Raw genomic sequence first — 19,000 nt, 5'->3', positions numbered from 1 at the left:
CGGAACTTATGAATATGCAAACTAGAGGAAGGTATTTAAAGGCGCCGGTGCCGCCCGCTCGGGACGCGCCCTCAGTCCTAGGCCTGGGCGACTTTGTCTTGTGTCCATCACTGCCTGCAGAAGTGCCGCCAGCATGTCGGACAAACTGCCCTACAAAGTCGGTGAGTTCCAGGACGTGCAGCCGGGCGCTCCTCCGCGCCCGCCGAGCCAATCCGGGGCACTCAGGACTCCCTTGAATCGCCGGCGTGAAACGATCCTGGCTGCCTGAGACCGCTTGGGGGTTGGAGTTCTCGTATCGCGCTGAGCGGGTCGTCGGAGGCAGGCGCGGAGTCCTGGCGTGCCCCGCGAGGCAGCCTGCCGCGGCACGGGCTGCGGTGCAGAGAACTGGGGGCGTGTTCCCGAGCCAGCAGAGCCGGGTGGGGTTCGTGCACCTGGCCGCGGCTTGGGAGCGCTGGTACCTGCCCCCACCTGCACTAGGAGGCTCGGATCCTGCCTCCCGGGTGTGGACCAGCCCCCTGTGCGGCTAGGTGGTCCCGAACAAGTGCCCCCCTCTCTCTGAACCTCTTTCATGGGAGGCCAGGGCACTGGAGCTCCGAAGGGTGTGAAGAGAGGCCTGGAGAGCGAGCCTGAGACCGGGCCGCCAGTGGTCCAGCTTTCTGGGGACTTTGGACTTGTTGGTCAACCTCTGGGGTCACCTGCCTGACCAACAGGGACAGTCGTACAGAGATACTCTGGAAAATTTGGAGTGGTTAGAAAAATTCTGCTGTCTTGGGATCGAAGACTGACATAAGTTAAAGGCTTACTGAATATTACTGGGGGTGGGCACCACTTTCTACCTTTGTTATAGATTAATTCATTTTATTCTCACAGCTCTTTAGGGTAGGGACTATTTCTTATTTTGCTTTGAGTATACTGAGACACAGCAATAAAGGTAACTTAGCCATGATCTTACAGGTGTTGGAGCAGGATGTGAACCCTGGCCGTGTAGGCCTCTGAGCACGCCTTTTCACCAGTGTATACAAGTGAACACACTGGGAACAACCCTAATGAACTTTGAGCAAAAAACAGTTCATGCTGGCTAGCAGTCTTTGAGTAACTTCAAGACACCACTGAACCTGGAGGAAGGCATCAGCATTTATGGAGCACTTGCTGTGTGTCTGGTGATTTGCATGTGTTTAGAGAATGATCTTTAGAGATGGACATTATCCTAGTATACCAAGAAAGAAACTGAGGCCTGATAGGAAATGACTTGCAAAAATTCTCTAATAATCAAAATAGTAGCTTATCAAGCAGTGTCTGGAGTATACTGTTGTCCCTGTTGTTTGGATGATGAATCTGAAGCCCAGAAAGGTTAAGCTGAGGTCGCATCAGTGGCAGAGCTGGAAAGGGGCCTTGTTGTACTGTGGAGAGGTCAGAATGTCAGAGTTGAGGGTACCGAGTTGTGTGGGAGGAAATCAGGCTGCAGTAGGAAGCTGGGGAGACTGGTGGGGTAGGGTTGGAGGAACGAAGCCCCCATCCGGGAGGGCATACTGTGCCAGACCTTGCCCGTATGGCATCTCCTTTAACCCTCAGGACTCATCGCAAGGTTAGGGATGATTATTCCCACTTTACACATGAAGAAACTGAGGATCAGGGTGTTTGTATTCCTCTTGGCTTGTCCTGGGGCAGGTGTTCCTGCAACCCCTGCAGGTCCTCGGTTTCCCTGGGCACCAAAAGCCCCAGTTTGGAGCCCCAGACCCTCCTATGCTCTTGGAGTTGAGGAATCCACGGAAGACTCTTGAGGGTGGCACTGCTGTCCTGAGGGCAGTGAAGGAGTTATGTTTAGCTAGAAGGCCAGGTGGTAGTGGAGGGGGTGGTGCTTAGCAGGACAGGACAGACCCCATTGTCCACTACTGCTGGGCCCTCCCAGGAGCCTTGAGAAGGGCTTCTGGCTCTAGCTCTGTCTGGCCACCATCGACTGCCTACGGAACCTGGGGCAAACCCCTCTGTGGCCTTTCCTCATTGGTGAATTCTGGGAGTTGGACTAGGTTCAGATTTATTTCAGCTTTTTGCCACCCCTGTCCCATGTCAGCGCCTTTCATGCACCTTCTCTCATTCAGTCCTAACAACAGATATGGTCAGTAAACATTTGTTGACCCTTTCTCTGTGTCAGGCCCTGCTGGGCACTGGAGATACAAAGGTGACTCGAGGACGAGGGTGGGACAGACATGCATGTAGAGATAATGTAGTATTATTGTCTCCGTTTTGTAAGTGAGGAGATCTCTCCACTTCTGTGTCTCCACAGCCACCACCCCACTTCTGGTCCCCCTCCTCACAGATCTCTGGGTGTTTTGCTCCACAGATCCCTGCAGCAGCCAAAGGGGCTTTCAAAAGACAAATCTGGTCATAATATTCCCCTTAACACTCTGTAGGCTTCCCACGTCATTAGGAGTAAAATCCTGACTCCCCATTTTACTCCCTCTGCTAGAGTCACCCTGGTGCACTCTGTTCCTACAGCAGCAATATACCAAGTTCCTTCCTGGCTCCATGTTTTTAGTGGGCATCCATTGTGTGCCACATACAGTCTCAGGGGCTTGGGGAAGAGCCTTCCAGCTAAGAGAACTATTTGGGTTAAAACCCTGAGGTGATAATGAGTTTAGCTGGTCTGAAGACAAAAGAGGTCATGTGGCTGAGCTAGTGAGGTGGAGAAGAGGATGGAGCGATGGGGGAGGAGGGTGGCAGCCATGGGTGTAGGGCTCTAAAGCTGTGTCAGGAGTTAGGACTTTATTTGTGACAAGGGGAAGCCATTGGAGGTTTGTATGGTTTTTACTTTAGTAGAAGAATGGAGATGATATAAATTAAATTTTAAAACCTTCCTTCCTCTGGCTTTTGTGGGGAGAGCAGTGTGTGTGGGAGCAGGAACCCCAGTGAAGAGGCAGCTTCAGCAGTCCAACTGAGATGTGGTTTAGATGACAGTGGTGAGATGTGGTTGGATTGCTTATACATTTGGGACATTGACCCAACAATGTGCTGATGGGTTGAAAGGGGGTGAAAGGGAAGCAGAGGAATCAGGAAATCTTGTAAGCTTTTGGCTAGAGCGGCTGATGCAATGGTGGTTTCATTTCCTAAAATAGGAAGATTGGTGGAGTAACAAGTTTTGTGGGGTGGCGCAAGGAGTCACAAGGACTCAAATTTATCACATAATAGATCCAATTGGGCATCCAAGTGGAGGTACTGAATAGGCAGTTGGATTACAAGAGTCTCAAGTTCAGGGGAGAAGTTTGGGCTGAAGATAAATATATGGGAGTCATTCCTGTGGAGAAGGTATTTAAAGCCGTAAGGTGGGATGAGTTCATCTGGTAAGAGTTAAAGAGGGAGATGATGGAGCCCCGAGGGCTTCCAAACATGAGTCAGTTAGAGGAGGAGGAGACAGTCAGGAGGAGGAAAACATAGAAGGCCAGGCATAGGAGCCAAGAAAAGAAAAGGTCTCAGAAGGAGGGAGTAATTAGTGGAATCAGCACCTCAGGGAGCAACATGAACATAGGTGATTGACCCTTAGATGTGGGGATCAGGTGGCTCTTCAGAGACTTGAGAAGAACAGTTTCAGTGGAGTAGTGAAGTCTGCAAGGAGGTGAAAGGATACGGGATCAGGCCTCATGGAGCAGGGACAGCTCGTCTATTGCAACAAAAGAATGCCCAGACTGTAGCTACAGATGAAGAGAACTGGGGGATTCCATGGAGGAAAAGTGGCACAGTTCTGAATTCTTCTCAATGAATTGTGAAGTGAGGTCATCATTGATGAGGAACAGTATGAGAGGTTTGGAGAGAGTAGAAAAGGAAAGTAAATTTACTAAGAAAATGTAATGAGATTGCTGGAGTGTCCCTTGAGATTTGTGATCTTAACAAATGAGACCTCTTGATGTGGTTGTGATTTTCCTCCTGCTGGGCACAGTGGCTTGGGTGCACTGGAGGGTTGGCTTTAACTGGAGTGGAAGTTTTGCCAAGGAGTTTTCAGAGGACAAGAGGTAGAAGGGACACTGTAATCTTAAACTGTGGAGGAAGAAGGTGAGAACATGCAGGGGTGTGGTGGGGGACAGTGTTAATCAGTAGGCTTAACAGATTAGAGGTTCTGCAGGCTTCTTGGAGTTGGGGCTCTAGAGGCAGAGGGTTGGGAAGATGAGACACCGTTGCTTGAAATGGAGATTTCCAAGGGAGAGTATCATAGGAGATGGCCTGCCGAGGTGGGCGGGGGTGGGGTTGGGGGATGATAGGGGGAGAGGGTGTGTGTTGAGGCAGAGTGAGAGTAGTCCCTCTCATCCGGGGAGGAGTATGTCATCTCTGAAATTGTTTAGATGTGCCGTAGGAAGCAGACCGACTTAATCGGTTTTATTGGTTATTACTGTATTAAATTCTCTGCAATCCTTTTCCTCACACCCTTCACCCCCCTGGGTGGTTGGCAGGATCTGAGCTTCCCTAAAGATAAAAATCACCAGGACTGCCAGGCTCCGTCCTACACATACTGAATCTGATTTTCCAGGGGAGATCTACAAGCTTGCCAGATGAGTCTTCACAGGGAAGCTTGCAAACACTGACCTTAGGAATGGCTAGTGTGGCAGGGAAGGGAGGGTGAGATTATCAGCAAGAAAACTATTGAGATAGTGAGCGCTCATAATAGTATCCTTTCCTGCCTGAGAATTTGGACAAATTTGAGACATTTGGGGTGGCAGATAGAAGCCAAAATTTAACTTTCATTACTAATAACATCGATGCCAGAGTGTGTGTTAGTTTCCAAATCCAATGATCCTGCTAACTGAACCCCAAATTCAGCAGTACCCACTAGTTACAGGTAAGGTGGGCCTGAGTAGGTCTCTGTGAGGAAGAACGTGCTTCCTGGAGGCAGGCTGGCTGCTGCTTGCTTGCAAAAGTGAGCTGAACTGAGCATGACCAGTTTATTCCCCTCAAGTTTGCTAATCAGAGGTGGCACTCTACCTCCCCTGGGGCAGACAGAGGTTAAGAGTGTTCCTGCATAAATGAGTTCCCTCCATGTGGAAAGAAACATCAGGAGTGGGGAAGAAGGGTTTTCATATCTTCAAGAGGATCAAGGAACTGTGTTGCATCCAAGGTGTTTAATAATATCATTTATGAGTGTTGGAGTCACCAAGAGTGATGACTTGGAACTTGGAGAGCCAGGAGCTAAAATCTTTAGGGAGTGAGGAGGTTGTTAGGTGGCAGCAGAAAGGGTTTTGGGAGGTATAGGTAGGGCGATAGCTGTTTTTCAAGAGGGCACCTTCCTTGTGTTGTAATTTTCGGTTACTGTGTGATTCTTTGATGAAATGTGTTCTCCCACAAGGCTGTAAGCTGCGGTTAGGCAGGGACCATGTCTTTCTTTTTCGACTGCCCCAGCTCCGTAAGTCCTGGTTGAAAGAGTCAGAGACTGCAGTGACCACATTGCTCGGCCTAGTATTTCGAGTCTAGGATGAGCGACGAGTCGCGGTGCTCCATGTTATTGGATGAGACTGCTCATGAACTCCCATCCATCCTGTCCCTGCAGCTGACATCAGCCTGGCCTCCTGGGGACGCAAGGCTATCGACATCGCAGAGAACGAGATGCCAGGCCTGATGCGCATGCGGGAGATGTACTCGGCCTCCAAGCCACTGAAGGGCGCCCGCATCGCAGGCTGCCTGCACATGACTGTGCAGACAGCCGTCCTTATTGAGACCCTTGTCGCCCTGGGTGCTGAGGTGAGGCTGGAAGGTGTTGTGGGGGGCGGAGAAGTCCAGGTGGTACCTCTTGAGGCCCAGCAGGGCGTCCAGCCTTGTCACAGTTAGTGCCACCCCTGGTGGTGACTATTCTGCACATTTTCTCCCTGACTGGGAAGATAGCATCTGACTGCCCTTAATTCACAGCCTCCTGACTGAGGAGCCCTGCTAGGAAAACTCAACCCCAGTGTCCCACTGTGTCAATTAAGGGGTGACTCTCATTGGCCCTCCCGGGGCCATGTGCTTGCCCTGGGCCAATCATGGCTGCCGGAAGGATGGTGTGCTCTGGTTGGTTCAGCCTGCGTTATGTGTACCAGTGATTGACAGCTCTTCCTATCTCTCCAGGAGTCTCCAAGCAAGATGGTTTCCTAAAGAGTGGGCTGGGCAGAGCAGCCAAATCTAACTGAGTTCACCAGGGCTTAGTCCTTGGACCTCTTCTTTCTTTTCAACATTCACACTCTGGGTGCTCTGATTTTATGGCTTTAAACACTGTCTATATGATGATGACTCCAAAATATGTACCAGCCTGGACTTCTCCCCAGAACTCCAGACTTGTATATCCAACAGCTGATTGTCATCTCCACTTGGAGGTCTAATGGACATGTCAACCTCAACACGTCCAAACCAACTCATGATTTCTTACCCGCCTCCCCTTCCTGCAGGCTTCCCCGTGTAAGCAAGTGGAAACTCTAACCTTCCAGGTTGTTTCAGTTCAAGAGCCTGGAGTCATCCCTGACTGTCTCTCAAACTCCAGCAACTAATCCTGCAGCAAATCCTGTGGGCTCAGCCTTCAAAATACACCGGTCATCACCTCCACCGCTACTGTTGCATTTCTTGTCTGAACTCTTACAACAGCTTCTTCACTTGTCTCCTTGCTTCCCTGTGGAGCCCTTTCCCCTCCGCACAGCACCAGAAAGATGTTTTAAAATGTCAGTCAAGTCTTGTCACTGCTCTGGCTCCCATCCACTTACCCGGGTCCCCAGCCTATGGTTGCGAGCTGGCTGGGCCTAGATCCCAAGCCTTTCACCCCGGACTCCAGGGCTTTTCCTCATCCCTGTCCAGTGACCCTGGTGCTTCTGAGCCATCTGCGACCACAGTTTTGTCTTGCTGGCTTTTCCAGGTGCAGTGGTCCAGCTGCAACATCTTCTCTACCCAGGACCATGCAGCGGCCGCCATTGCCAAGACCGGCATTCCAGGTGAGTCCTGCTTGCTGCTTGACGATGTGGGAATGCATGAAGGGGCTCTGCTTCTCCTTGTTTGCTTCACTGACTCACAGTGACCGGCTTCCCTATTACAGAGGAGAAGAGTCATGGCCCCAGAATCCTAGCCTAGTGACCCATAGGAAAGAGCTTTTTGGCCTACTGGTCATCTAAAATCCTATGGGAGGTGTTTATTGGCCCAGTTCAAGTTGTGACCAGGAAGAGTGGGATCTTATGCTTGGGGGAGTAGAGAGCATAGAGGGGAAGTTCCTTAAAGAAAGGAACTTAAGTTCCTTCCTTAAAGAAAGGATGTCGATCTGTTTCCAAAAGAATTGAGGAGGGACACTGGGCAGAAAATGAGCCCCAGTGTTCTATAGCTGAGAGTCTGATGGTCTATGGGACTGGGGAGGGACCAGGACTAAAGAGGGACTTTCATAAGCTGCTAGAGAAATGGGTACGTGTTGGCCTGGGCCTGGGGCCGGGAGTGCTTATCTCTTATGGTGATTAAATTGGACACTCAGGAGGTCTTCTAGCCAACCTCAGGTGAAGGCGTAAGGGTCAGGAGGACGCCTCCAGAGACTGACCAGGGCTGGATAGGCATGTCTCCTGCTCTTCAGCCTCGATTGTTTCTCATGGCCCTTTTCTGGGAAAGGCCGTTTTATCAAGACCATTTACTGCCCCAGTTAGGGTGAGGGGCAGCTGGCCCTGCTTGATCCGTGTCCTTTGCTCGCAGGAGGTTCATGGGATCCCTACATCTGTGTCTCCTCATACTGGATGATGGGAAGAACCTGGGCTGGTGGTCAGGAGCCCTGGGTTCTGATGCCTGCTCTGAAATGCCATACTGAGTGAGCTGGGGACCTCTTAGCCCCTCTGGGCATCTGTAAATGATGATGATGATGATGATGTAATGCCTGCCTCGTAGGGTTTCTGTGAAGAAAAATGAGGTGGGGCATGAAGCAGTGAGAGTAATGTCTGGCAGAGAAAGTGCCCCATATATAGTAGCTGCTATTAGTAAATTTTTGGGCAGGCTTTGCCTGAGGCCAGCCGCCACAGAGACTGCTGGACCCTCGAGTATTTTCAGTAAATAGTGAACCTTGGATCTTGCCTTGTAGGTCCACCTGAGTGGCACCCTGCCCCTCCAGCATCCCCCTCCCAGCAGCAGACGTTGTGGGTGGTCACTGTAGGTTGATGCCCCAGTTCTTGGGGCCCAGGCAGAAGAGATTGGGAAAGGAAATAATTATATCCACATACCTATATCTGGGGGACCGGACTTGGCCTCTGTCTGACTTAATCCATACTACTGTGAGCCCCATTTACAGATGAGGAAAGGGAGGCTCAGAGAAGTGAAGTGCTTTGCCCAAAGTCATACAGCTGGCGAGTCCAGAACCAGGATTGGAACTCAGATCTGTCTGGCTCCAGGCTGTGTTCTTACCACCGCAGAGTCCTCAGAGGGGCCGGAGGTGGCTGGGGATGGGAAATAGGAAGCAGATGGTATTGGCTCTGCCCAGGTGGTTCCCTGGAGCGGGTGCCAGTGGGGAGGGCAGGTGCTGATGTGCCACTCACCCCCCAGTGTATGCCTGGAAGGGAGAGACAGATGAGGAGTACGTGTGGTGCATTGAGCAGACGCTGTACTTCAAGGACGGGCCCCTCAACATGATTCTGGACGACGGCAGTGACCTCACCAACCTCATCCATACCAAGTACCCGCAGCTCCTGTCAGGTGAGCAGGGCAGGTGGCTGGGCTCTGGGTGCTGGTGGTTTAGACGGGGCCTGCTTGCCCATGTAAAAGCAGCAGGTCTGGCAGGACCCCCAGTGCCTCGGGCAGCAGATTCTATGGAAGATGTGAGGACAGCAGGCTTCCGTAGACATGTTGGGGCCTGGGATCCTGACTTCTGATGGTGTGGGGGTAGCGTGGCTGGGGGAGGCCTGGCTGATGTGACTATGGCCCATGGGCAAACACAGGGCCAGGGCTGGAAACAGCTGGGAAAGGAGTCAGCTTTCTAAAAGCAGGTCAGAGAGGAAAGTTGAGGGGAGGGAGGCAGTGAGTGCCAAGGCCATGAAGCAGGAAGGGATGACTGATTATTCAGGAAAGAGAAAGGAAGCCAGGGTTTGGCTGGAGCATTCATGAAGACCAGATGTGTGAGGACTTAACAGGCCAAGAGAAAAGAATTTGGCTTAATCCTGAGAGCAGAGGGAGTAGTTGGAGGGTTTTGAAAAGACTTCTCTGAAATATCCATGTTAAAAATGTCTGCTGGGGGCAGCCCTGTGGCCGAGTGGTTAAGTTCGTGTGCTCTGCTTCGGCGGCCCAGGGTTTCGCCAGTTCAAATCCTGGGCATGGAGATGACACTGCTCATAAAGCCATGCTGAGGCGGCATCCCACATGCCACAACTAGAAGGACCCACAACTAAAAATACACAACTATGTACCAGGGGGCTTTGGGAGAAAAAGGAAAAATAAAATCTTAAAAAAAAAATATCTGCTGTGTGGAGGATGGGTTGTGGCTGAGAGATCAGGCAAGAAATGATGGTGGCAGGGACTAGGGCAGTGGCAATGGGAATGGGGAGTTCCGGAATGGTTGGGAGGTAGAATTGCTAGGACTGGTGCTGGTGCCACTCTTTATTCACGCTGACCTGGCTGACTGGGTGGACTGTGGTATCAGTCACAGAGTCACAGAGATGAGAACCCAGATAGAGGAGTGGCTTTTTAGGAGGCAAAGTTGAGGAGTTTGGGTGAGTTCAGGTGTAGGCTCTCAGGGCCTCATCCCAGAGATCCCCAGTCCTTTGGGCAGCCCCTTCCGGGCCTGAAGCTCATCCCGTCTGCCCTTGTTAAGGCATCCGAGGCATCTCCGAGGAGACCACGGCGGGGATCCACAACCTCTACAAGATGATGGCTAGTGGGATCCTGAAGGTGCCTGCCATTAATGTCAACGACTCTGTCACCAAGGTAAGCCATGGGACAGTGGCAGCTCCAGCTGTTGGCTCCCAGTGCTGCTCAGGAGTAGACTCTTGAAGAGTGGCTGCTGGGAAGGCTGCAGACTAGAGACTTGAAGCCCTTATGTGGCGGGGGGTGGGGGGGTTGTAGACTGAGAGTAATGAGTGCCCTAAAGAGGGAAAGAGCTACACAGTGAGCCTCAGAGCTGGGCATCCACTGCTTTAAAGTGAAGCAGATTCTTTGACTGTGCAATCTCTCCTAGTAACTGATCCTCAGGAAGCCTTCTGGACCAGCAGAGAATGGCTGGCAAGGAGGTCCTGGGGCCGATGAGGGCGAGGGGCATATGGGTGTTAGCTGTTGGGGAGAAGTCACAGGAGGTGATCAGCCCGAGGCTCACCAGGCTGAGATGCTGAGAGTGGGTCTGAGGCCCCAGGGCCTTGCCTGCCCCCATCGCCCCCTTGCCCCCTCTCCTTTCAGAGCAAGTTTGACAACCTGTATGGCTGCCGAGAGTCCCTCATAGATGGCATCAAGCGGGCCACAGACGTGATGATTGCGGGCAAGGTGGCGGTGGTAGCGGGCTATGGCGACGTGGGCAAGGGCTGTGCCCAGGCCCTGAGGGGTTTTGGGGCCCGCGTCGTCATCACAGAGATCGACCCCATCAACGCACTGCAGGCTGCCATGGAGGGTATGATAGGGCGAGGGTTGGCTGTCAGCCACTGGGTCCAGAGGAGGGGCCAGACCACCCTGCATGACCCACGGTCACTGTCTCTATACAGGCTATGAGGTGACCACTATGGATGAGGCCTGTCGGGAGGGCAACATCTTTGTCACCACCACGGGCTGTGTTGACATCATCCTTGGCCGGTAGGTACCAGGTGGAGGGTCCTGGGGAACGAGGGAGGGGCGGGCTTGGGGCAGCTCTTGTCCCTGACAGTCTTCCATGGGCTTGGGCTCGCCACAGACACTTTGAGCAGATGAAGGATGATGCCATTGTGTGCAACATCGGACAATTTGACGTGGAGATTGATGTCAAGTGGCTGAATGAGAATGCGGTGGAGAAGGTGAACATCAAGCCCCAGGTGAGAAGCCCCAGCCCTGCCAGCAGGGTGGGCAGATGGAGGGCTGAGGCGGGCATGCTCGTGGGCTGGCCACGAAGGAGGGCGGATGCGGAGGGTCTGGCAACACGGACAGTGGGCTGGGGAGGAGGAGGGCCTGGTTCAGGGCCACTTAAATAGGAATCTCGGAGCCAGGCCAAGCCACCTCCATTTCTTTAAAGCTCTGAAGATGATTTGATGTGCAGCTGTGGTTGAGGACCACTGCACTCAGCTTTCACTAAGTGTGGTAACTGAGAACTTGGGCTCTGTCCTCAGACTGTCCACGCTCAGATTGCAGCCACTTCATAGTGTATGGCTCTAGACAAATGACCTAACCCTTGAGACTTCAGTTTCTTTATCTGTGAAATGGGGATAATAGTAGCACTTAAGTCATAGGGTTGTTATTAGGATTAAATGGGATAGTTATCTGTGTGTGTGTATGTATATGAATATATACATATGTTTTAAAGGTATGCTTTTGGTGTGGAAGGTTGGCCCTGAGCTAACATCTGTTACCAATCTTTTTTTTTTTATCCCCGATGCCCCAGTCCATAGTTGTATATCCTAGTTGTAAGTCATTCTAGTTCTTCTATGTGGGATGCCACCACAGCATGGCTTGGTGAGCAATGTGTACATCTGCATCCTGGATCTGAACCGGCGACCCCAGGCTGCCATACCAGAGCATGTGAACTTAACCCCTCGGCATTGGGGCTGGCCCCCTATAGAAATATTTTTATTTGTATGTGTGTGTGTGTATATATATATATGCATATATGTATAGTTATGTGTATGCTCTTAGCCCATGGCTCATGGCAATAATAATAATAATGATAAAGATAATGATAATAATAATGATAACAGCATTAACTAATACTTACCAAGTACTTAGTATGTGCCAAGCCATGTGTCAAGTGCTTTACACGTCAGGTTTTTAAATTCTCACAGCAGACTTGTGAGGTCTGCAATTTAGAGTTGCTTAATAAACATTGGCTCTTATTATGAACTGTGTATGCCAGGCCCTTTCATGGGCACTGTTGGAGGCAGGGAAGCCTGCTGGACCAGAGGGTAGGATGAGGCAGGAGTGGACACTGGGAGCAGTGCCCCACGAGCCCTCAGCACTGCTCTGCCCACTTGCAGGTGGACCGCTACTGGCTGAAGAATGGGCGCCGCATCATCTTGCTGGCTGAGGGCCAGCTGGTCAACCTGGGCTGTGCCATGGGCCACCCCAGCTTTGTGATGAGCAACTCCTTCACCAACCAGGTGCTGGCGCAGATTGAGCTGTGGACCCACCCAGACAAGTACCCTGTTGGGGTCCACTTCCTGCCCAAGAAGGTGGGTTCCCCCTCCACCGCAGGGCGAGGGTCACGTGTCCAACCCTGGGCTCTCCACACAGGGTTTGCCAGAGATCATAAAGTGCTCGCCTCTACCCTCTTAGAGATCCTCATAGGATTCTCCACAGGGCAGAAATCATTCTCTCCATGTAACGGAAGAGGAAACTGAGGCCCAAAGTGGGGGATGGCCCCCAGGAGTAGCAGGGCTGGGTGGTAAGAAGAGCATGGGCTTTGGAGTGAAATACACCCAGGTTTAAATCTCAGCCTTACCACTTAGAAGCTGTATAACTGGGGCAAGTTACTTAACTTCTCTGTGCCTCTGTTTCGTTACCTGTATAACGAGGAATAGTACCTCCTTTAAGGATTGTGAGGATTTCCTTAGATTAGGGGTCACAAATCCCACATGGGATTGGGCAGGTAAATGAGTGAAGTGGGCTGGGTGGGAACTGACCGAAGAAAACATGCCCCAGCTGAAGGGGCTGGCTGCCTGTCATCAACCTGAAATCTGGGTCCATTGGACCAGGGCTCCTGGTATAACCGAGCAAGGGCTCATTCTGCTCACTGCAACATGGTGCTAGTCAATTGCAAGACAAGTTGGCAGTTGAGAAAGGGGTTTTTATTTGACTAGTCAACATAATTGAAACACGGCGGACTCATGTCCCAAAGGCTACCTTGAGTAAGTACAAAATCTTGAGGCAGTTATATAGGGAGAAAAGCAGAATAAGGAGGGGGTCTAGTTATTTCTAGCATTCACTCTCTAGACTTTTTGTCTCTTGTGTTGCTGGCAGGGTCTGATGTTATTTCCTCTTCTAACAATGGGTTTCCATCATGGGCGGCCTCCTCATTCGTCTTGGTTCCTGGAAAATAACTCATACCCAGGTCAGCAAAGTTCCATATCAGATTTGAAGACTGCTGAGGCACGTCAATTGCAGCCCTTTAGGGAAACACACTTTTTACAGCAGTGCCTCAGCTAGGTTAATATAGATTAGTGATTGATTAGGAGCCTGTTATTAACAGTTACACTGACATTTCAAGGAAAGCCAGATATCAAGATGTTTGTGTGAAATATTCAATTTTGAAATATAGGCAACTCGTTGCAGTTTTTAAAAATAACCAGGTGAGTCCACTTGGACATGTCTGTAAGCCGAATGCAGCCTGCAGGCTTCAGGATTGTGACCTTGGAATGAGATGATGCCACTAATACACGGAGCATGGCACCTGACACGCTGTGGGTGTGTGGTCAGGGTCACCATGACAATGGAGTCCTCTGATGTCAAATCCAGTGCTCCTCATGAAACTCCATGCAACATGCCCATCCCAAGGGGTCAGAATGGCTGTTTTAGTCTTGGCTCTTTTTGCCAGGTTTGTGGGTGAACTTGGCTTTGCTGCTTAGCCTGTCTGGGCCTCAGTTTCCTTATCAGCTAAATATTAAGCGTAGGTCTTACTCTTCAGCCTTTGGCTACTGGACAGGCTGTGATGGAGTCTACATACTACCTCTCCCACCCCTTGAAAACTTGGTTCTGCCAACTCATAAGAAGTAGGAAGAGGCCTGGGTGTCTGTCCTCAGAGCCAGCCAGCTCCTTTCCCCGTAGTCTTCCTTAGGTGCTCTCTTGCCAGTCTAGATGTTTTACCCGTAAGGGCCTTGAAGGCTATCCCATTCTGTGCAGCCTGCCAGGTCCCCAGGCTTGTTGTGGGGTTTTAAAAAAGTCTCATTTGACCTTCATCTGATCCCAGTTGGAGGAAATATGGCTGTGAATATAGAGAGAAATTGAGCTGGGCTTTGAAATGAGGCCAGAATTGGAAGTAAAAAGGAAAACATCTCACCTCCTACCCCAACACCTTGACCCAACCCGACTTCCTTCCTCCATCACTGCTAAGACATGGACTGGGGACAGGCTTCATGCCTCACATGCAACGTGTGGGCGAGGGATTAGGTACCTTGATAAACAACGACAGAGCAGCCACCATTTATTAAGGTACCTACTTGCACCAAGCACTCTGGAGGTCACTGATTTTCAGTGTAACAGCCGTGAGCCATCCATCCTGCCAATAAGGAAACTAAGGTTCGGAATTGACTTGCCCCCACAGCTGTCAAGTATTAGGCCAGAGTAGAACCCAGCTCTGTCTGTCCAAGTTGTTAACCATTGTGACACACTGCCTTCTGGGTGCAGGGTGCAGGGAGAAGGAAGGATGTTCTGGCTTAGGCCAGGCCAAGTGAAGGAGGATTCAGTGTCCTCTGGGACTGGAGACCTTCCTTCTGCCTCGAGACCTGATGTGGTCTTGGGCTCTGCTCCTGCCTTTGCCTCTCCCCAGTTTCTTCATCCGCTAGCTAGAAGGATAAATCCTGCCCTCCTTCTTAGGGTTGTTGTGAGGCTGTAGTGAGGCAGTAGATCTGAAACCACTTGGGAATGTAAAGCTCTCTGGGCTGGGGTGTCGTCAAAGGCTGTCAGGCCATCATGGGATGGGGCTTGGGACCGTAGGGGTAGAAAGAGGCCCTGCCCAGAGCTAGAACCTGAGAAAGTGAGAGCCCCTTGTCTAACTGCAACCACATGCTCTTCTTTTCAGGGCCCTTTTATGCATTTCAGCACTGGTGAGACTTGGAAATTGGCCTTGTCTAACCCCAGCCTCTGTCCTCTTTGGTTTCTGTTCTCTCTCTTCAAAGCTGCTTTGGAGGCCATAAGTAGGGATGTTTGAGACAAGTGTTGGGACTTTGGAGCCGGATGGACCCGGGTTCAAATCCTAGCTCTGTCATTAACTAGTTGTGTGACTTTGGACAAGTCATTCCACCTTTCTGAACCTGATTTCCACATTTGTAAGAGGAGATGGCAATTTTATTAGTCAGGTTCCTTTTGGTGGCAAGTGGTAGATAGAAACTCTGTTCAAACTAGTGTATTAGTAATGTGTTGCTTTATAACAGTTTAACCCCCAAACTCAGTGGCTTAAAACAATAAACTTTTCAGTTTTTGTGGGTCAGGAATTTGAGAGCAGCTTAGCTGGAGGGTCTGACTCAAGGTCCTTCATGGGCTTGCGATCAAGATGTCAGCCAGGGCTGCAGCCATCTGAAGGCTTCACTGGAGCTGGAAGATCCACTTCACATCACTGTTGGCAGGAGGTCTCAGCTCCTTGCCACGTGGGTATCTGCATAGGGCCGCTTTAGTGTCCTCAAGAGATGGCAGCTGGCCTGCCCCAAAGTGAGTGATCCAGGGAGAGAGCAAAGGAAGAAGCTGCACGCCCTTTAGGACCTAGTGTCCAAGTCATACACCATCGCCTCTGCTTCATTCTGTTCGTTAGAAGTGAGTAACTCAAGGGGTGAGGAATCAGGCTCCATCTCTTGAGGGGAGGAGTATTATGAATTTCTAGACAAAGAATTTAAGGACGTATTTTAAAACACCCACAAGCAGTTTAATCTAAACAGGAACTCTCTTGGCTATGTAATGGAGGAGGCTACGTTTCAGACACTGGATCCAGAGATTCAGTGTCAGAGCTGACTTTTTCTGTCTCTTGGCTCTTTTTTTTCTCTCTATATTCACTTCATTTGTCAAATAGATTTGCCACTGGTGGGGAGAGACTGACACCCTCCCTGTTTAGGAATCCCAGTGGAATGGGAGAGCCCCTGTCTCTACCTGTCATGGAAAATATATCCTGTCCATGGATAAGTTCCAGCGAAGCATTTTGGTTAGCTGCTTGGGTTGGTGGAGGGCGTGGAAGGACATGTAATTGATAGTCGTACCAGGGCTTCTTGGATGGGAGGATGTAGCATGGTTCCCTCTGGAGGAAGGGGAACTGGGCAGCCCAAAACAATACATCCACTGAGGCTGGCTGTGAGGATAGAATGAGGTAATATGCATAACACACATGGCAGATACCACAACAGAATAGTTCTTACCTCTGTTGGCAGCTGGATGCAGGTAAGCGGTCCCAAAGCATGGCACTGATTCCAGGTCTTCCTTTGTTTCTCCCCAGCTGGATGAAGCCGTGGCTGAAGCCCACCTGGGCAAGCTGAACGTGAAGCTGACCAAGCTGACTGAGAAGCAGGCCCAGTACCTGGGCGTGCCCCGTGATGGCCCCTTCAAGCCAGATCACTACCGCTACTGAGAATCAGGCCTGTCCTTAGCCTTCCCGCTGCCGCCCTTGCCCAGATTCCACCTCTCCTCCCCAAGAGCAAATGGTACCAACTTTGAGTTTGGTTTGTTAATGTCCTCCATCAACTTCATGGGTTGGTCACTCAGTTTTTGGCCTCTGCTGCATCCCTCATTCTCTTCTAAGTTTGACAGGGGGAATTGAGAAGCCCTTGCCCAAGCCTTGTCGTGGTGGAGGTACATGGGAGATACCCACAGGGAACCATGAGCTCGGGGGTTTTGGAACTGCTCACTCCATCAGTCGTTGCTTAGGCTGGAAGTTGGCAGTGATGGTCACAAAACCCATTCACTTTACCATCTAGGTCCCTACCTGGCCTGTGGACTTGATACTCATATTCTTGGTTTATAGGTTCACTGGTTCTTCAGCCCGTGACAGATGAGAAGGAGCTATATCAAAGGACAGGGAGGAACTGTTGGAGTGTGAATGTTCCTAAGAGCTTGGCTTAGAGCTGGGTATTCTCTTAAACCTCAGAACAGTGAGGTTGGTACTTTCAGTCCCTGTTCTACAGGGGTTAGAATATACTGTTAAGGGATAGTCAAGAAAAGACAAGAAAAATGACAGGCAGAGGCTGAGAGGGCCCAGAAAAACAAATACATGCATAAATCTGCCTCCACATTGTAACATGGTGGTTCCTGTCACAACTCTAGGTCAAAAAGAGATTAATTTGTTCTATAATTTTATAATGTTAAAAGAGTAGGAAGGTGGGTAAATAAATATTTTGTACCTAAAAGAATTTTGAGCTTTTATTATATAGATAATCCATTGCCAACAATGTATGGCATGAGCATGGGGTAATAGTTGTGTGCTGATGAAGACGAGGGATTGTCTGCAGTGTGGGGTGATAAAGGCTGCAGGCAAACCCTTGGGCTTGGAAGGGTGGGTAAAGTGAAGAGAGAACTCTTATCTCTTCATGTATGTCACTTGTGAACAGCCTGTTTTTTAAACCAACCTGAGACTGTCATTTAATAGCTCAATTTAACCTATTTATATTTATTGTAAAACTGTTTGTATTTATTTCCTTGATCTTATATTTTCTGTTCCAATTCATATTTTCTTATTCTATCCATTTCCACTTTGGATTGATCCAGTGCTCCTAGGGGGACTGTTGTTTATTGAACACCTACTGGGTGCTAGGTGCTTTGCAGTTGATTTTCTTTATTCTCAAAACAAGCTTAGTGATATTATCCTAATTTCATAGATGAGAATGGAGCCTCATAGAGGTTAAGTATGTTTCTTAAAGTCACACAGTTTATAAGAGGCCTCATCATGATTCAAGTCATGGGAAGGCGGGTGGGAAGTTGGGCTCCCTCCTACTTGCCTGAATGGTCATTTACTGAACTGCTGTTCTGGTCTTGGAGTTGAAAGAAAAACAAGAACCCACGTGGGAAGGATAACTAGAGACTCTTCTAAGGGTCATCGACTGAATGGCAGGCCTGATGGGGATGCTGGGATGTTTTAGGCCTAACGCCAGCCTTCTGGGAATCTCAAGCTAGAGGGACAAGGCAGGCACATGAACAGCTTTGCCATCTGTTGCCACTTCCCCTTCTCTGCGCAGTCTCAGAGTCCAGTGCCCGGCAGCAGTAGGAAAAAGGGAGCAAGGGAGAGGCGGTGCTTGAAATGGATTTTGAAAGAACTGAAGATTTTTAATAGGAATTGAAGGCCAGGGCATTCCAGGCAGCAGAACAGATTAAGCAAGAGTGAGTTAGGAGGCAGGAGGTTTGGCTCTATTACAGGGCGAGCTATGAGATAGCGGGCTAGAAAGGTGGCCTGGGGGACAGGAAGGAGGGGCCTTGAACACCAGGATGAGACCTTACTTTTAATCCTTGAGCTGCATAGACTCCTGAAATGTCTCTAGTTGACTGAACAGTCCACACTTGTGGCTTGTTCCTTTTTGTATTCTTAGCCCCTGGCTGTGAGGTAGTATTATTACGCCCTTGTTACTAGTGAGCAGGGAGGTTGAGAGAGGCCAAGTGGCCTGACCCAAGATCATACAGTAAGTGGTGATGCCTGGACTGCAACTCAGGTTGGTCTGCGTCCGGGGCCATGCTCTCATGTGAGACAAACGGGGAGTATTTAAGTGAAGATTGCTCCACTTAAGGCATGATGTTTCGACAGAAGGTAGAGGGTTGGGGCTCTTTTTAGTATTTCTTCCTCCTTCAGAGTTGAGTTGAATAAACAAGGGAATGTGAGGAGATGGAGGTTGAGGCTGACCCTTCCTCACAGATCAGCTTTCCCACCTTAAGTCCATAGCGTCGTGCTTGGCACACCCTTGGCTGTATCTGGCGTTGTAATTCTCCCTCTTCTCCTATTTGAGTGCAAATGCACCTGAGTGCTACAATGAAGGCCTCATTTGCTCTACTTATTTTTGAAAACTGCACTAAGTCAGGGCTCACGTGAAGTTCTAAAGGCATTTTTTCCCCCTGCATGCATATAGTTGAAGTTGCATTAGGTTACATACATACATGATATGACATGACTATAAATTTACAAACTGGTACTTCAGCTATTGTTAGCAACAAATGACATGGGAGTCAACTTTGAAGTGATCTCGACACAAATGTTCAA

General features: G+C 50.0%; 1 protein-coding gene across 2 annotated transcripts; it reads left to right on the top strand.

Moving 5' to 3' along the window:
* The first annotated feature begins 27 nt into the window (after positions 1 to 27).
* Positions 28 to 17,165, top strand: LOC103542298 (adenosylhomocysteinase-like). 2 transcript variants are annotated; one of them, XM_070588073.1, is made up of 10 exons: positions 28 to 161; positions 5,531 to 5,721; positions 6,860 to 6,935; positions 8,509 to 8,658; positions 9,770 to 9,882; positions 10,348 to 10,555; positions 10,647 to 10,734; positions 10,832 to 10,949; positions 12,102 to 12,296; positions 16,259 to 17,165. In XM_070588073.1, exons 1-10 carry the CDS (start codon positions 134 to 136, stop codon positions 16,388 to 16,390), a joined length of 1,299 nt encoding a protein of 432 aa, XP_070444174.1. In that variant the 5' UTR covers positions 28 to 133; the 3' UTR covers positions 16,391 to 17,165. The 2 variants fall into 2 exon arrangements, with proteins under 2 accessions (XP_070444174.1, XP_070444175.1); XM_070588074.1 differs by lacking the exon at positions 28 to 161 and adding an exon at positions 3,139 to 3,303.
* Positions 17,166 to 19,000: the final 1,835 nt, after the last annotated feature.

The sequence above is a fragment of the Equus przewalskii genome, chromosome 21 (genome assembly GCF_037783145.1).
Source record: "Equus przewalskii isolate Varuska chromosome 21, EquPr2, whole genome shotgun sequence".
In the NCBI taxonomy this organism is placed as follows: domain Eukaryota; kingdom Metazoa; phylum Chordata; class Mammalia; order Perissodactyla; family Equidae; genus Equus; species Equus przewalskii.
This window is presented reverse-complemented; position numbering and strand designations above follow the sequence as displayed.

What these genes read in the sequence shown, in the direction of transcription:
- LOC103542298 (XM_070588073.1), top strand. Translation starts at nt 134, where the DNA reads ATGTCGGACAAACTGCCCTACAAAGTCG. An exon ending in TGCCAAGACCGGCATTCCAG is followed by an intron (nt 6,936 to 8,508) that starts GTGAGTCCTGCT and finishes CTCACCCCCCAG; the next exon opens with TGTATGCCTGGAAGGGAGAG. An exon ending in ACTGCAGGCTGCCATGGAGG is followed by an intron (nt 10,556 to 10,646) that starts GTATGATAGGGC and finishes GTCTCTATACAG; the next exon opens with GCTATGAGGTGACCACTATG.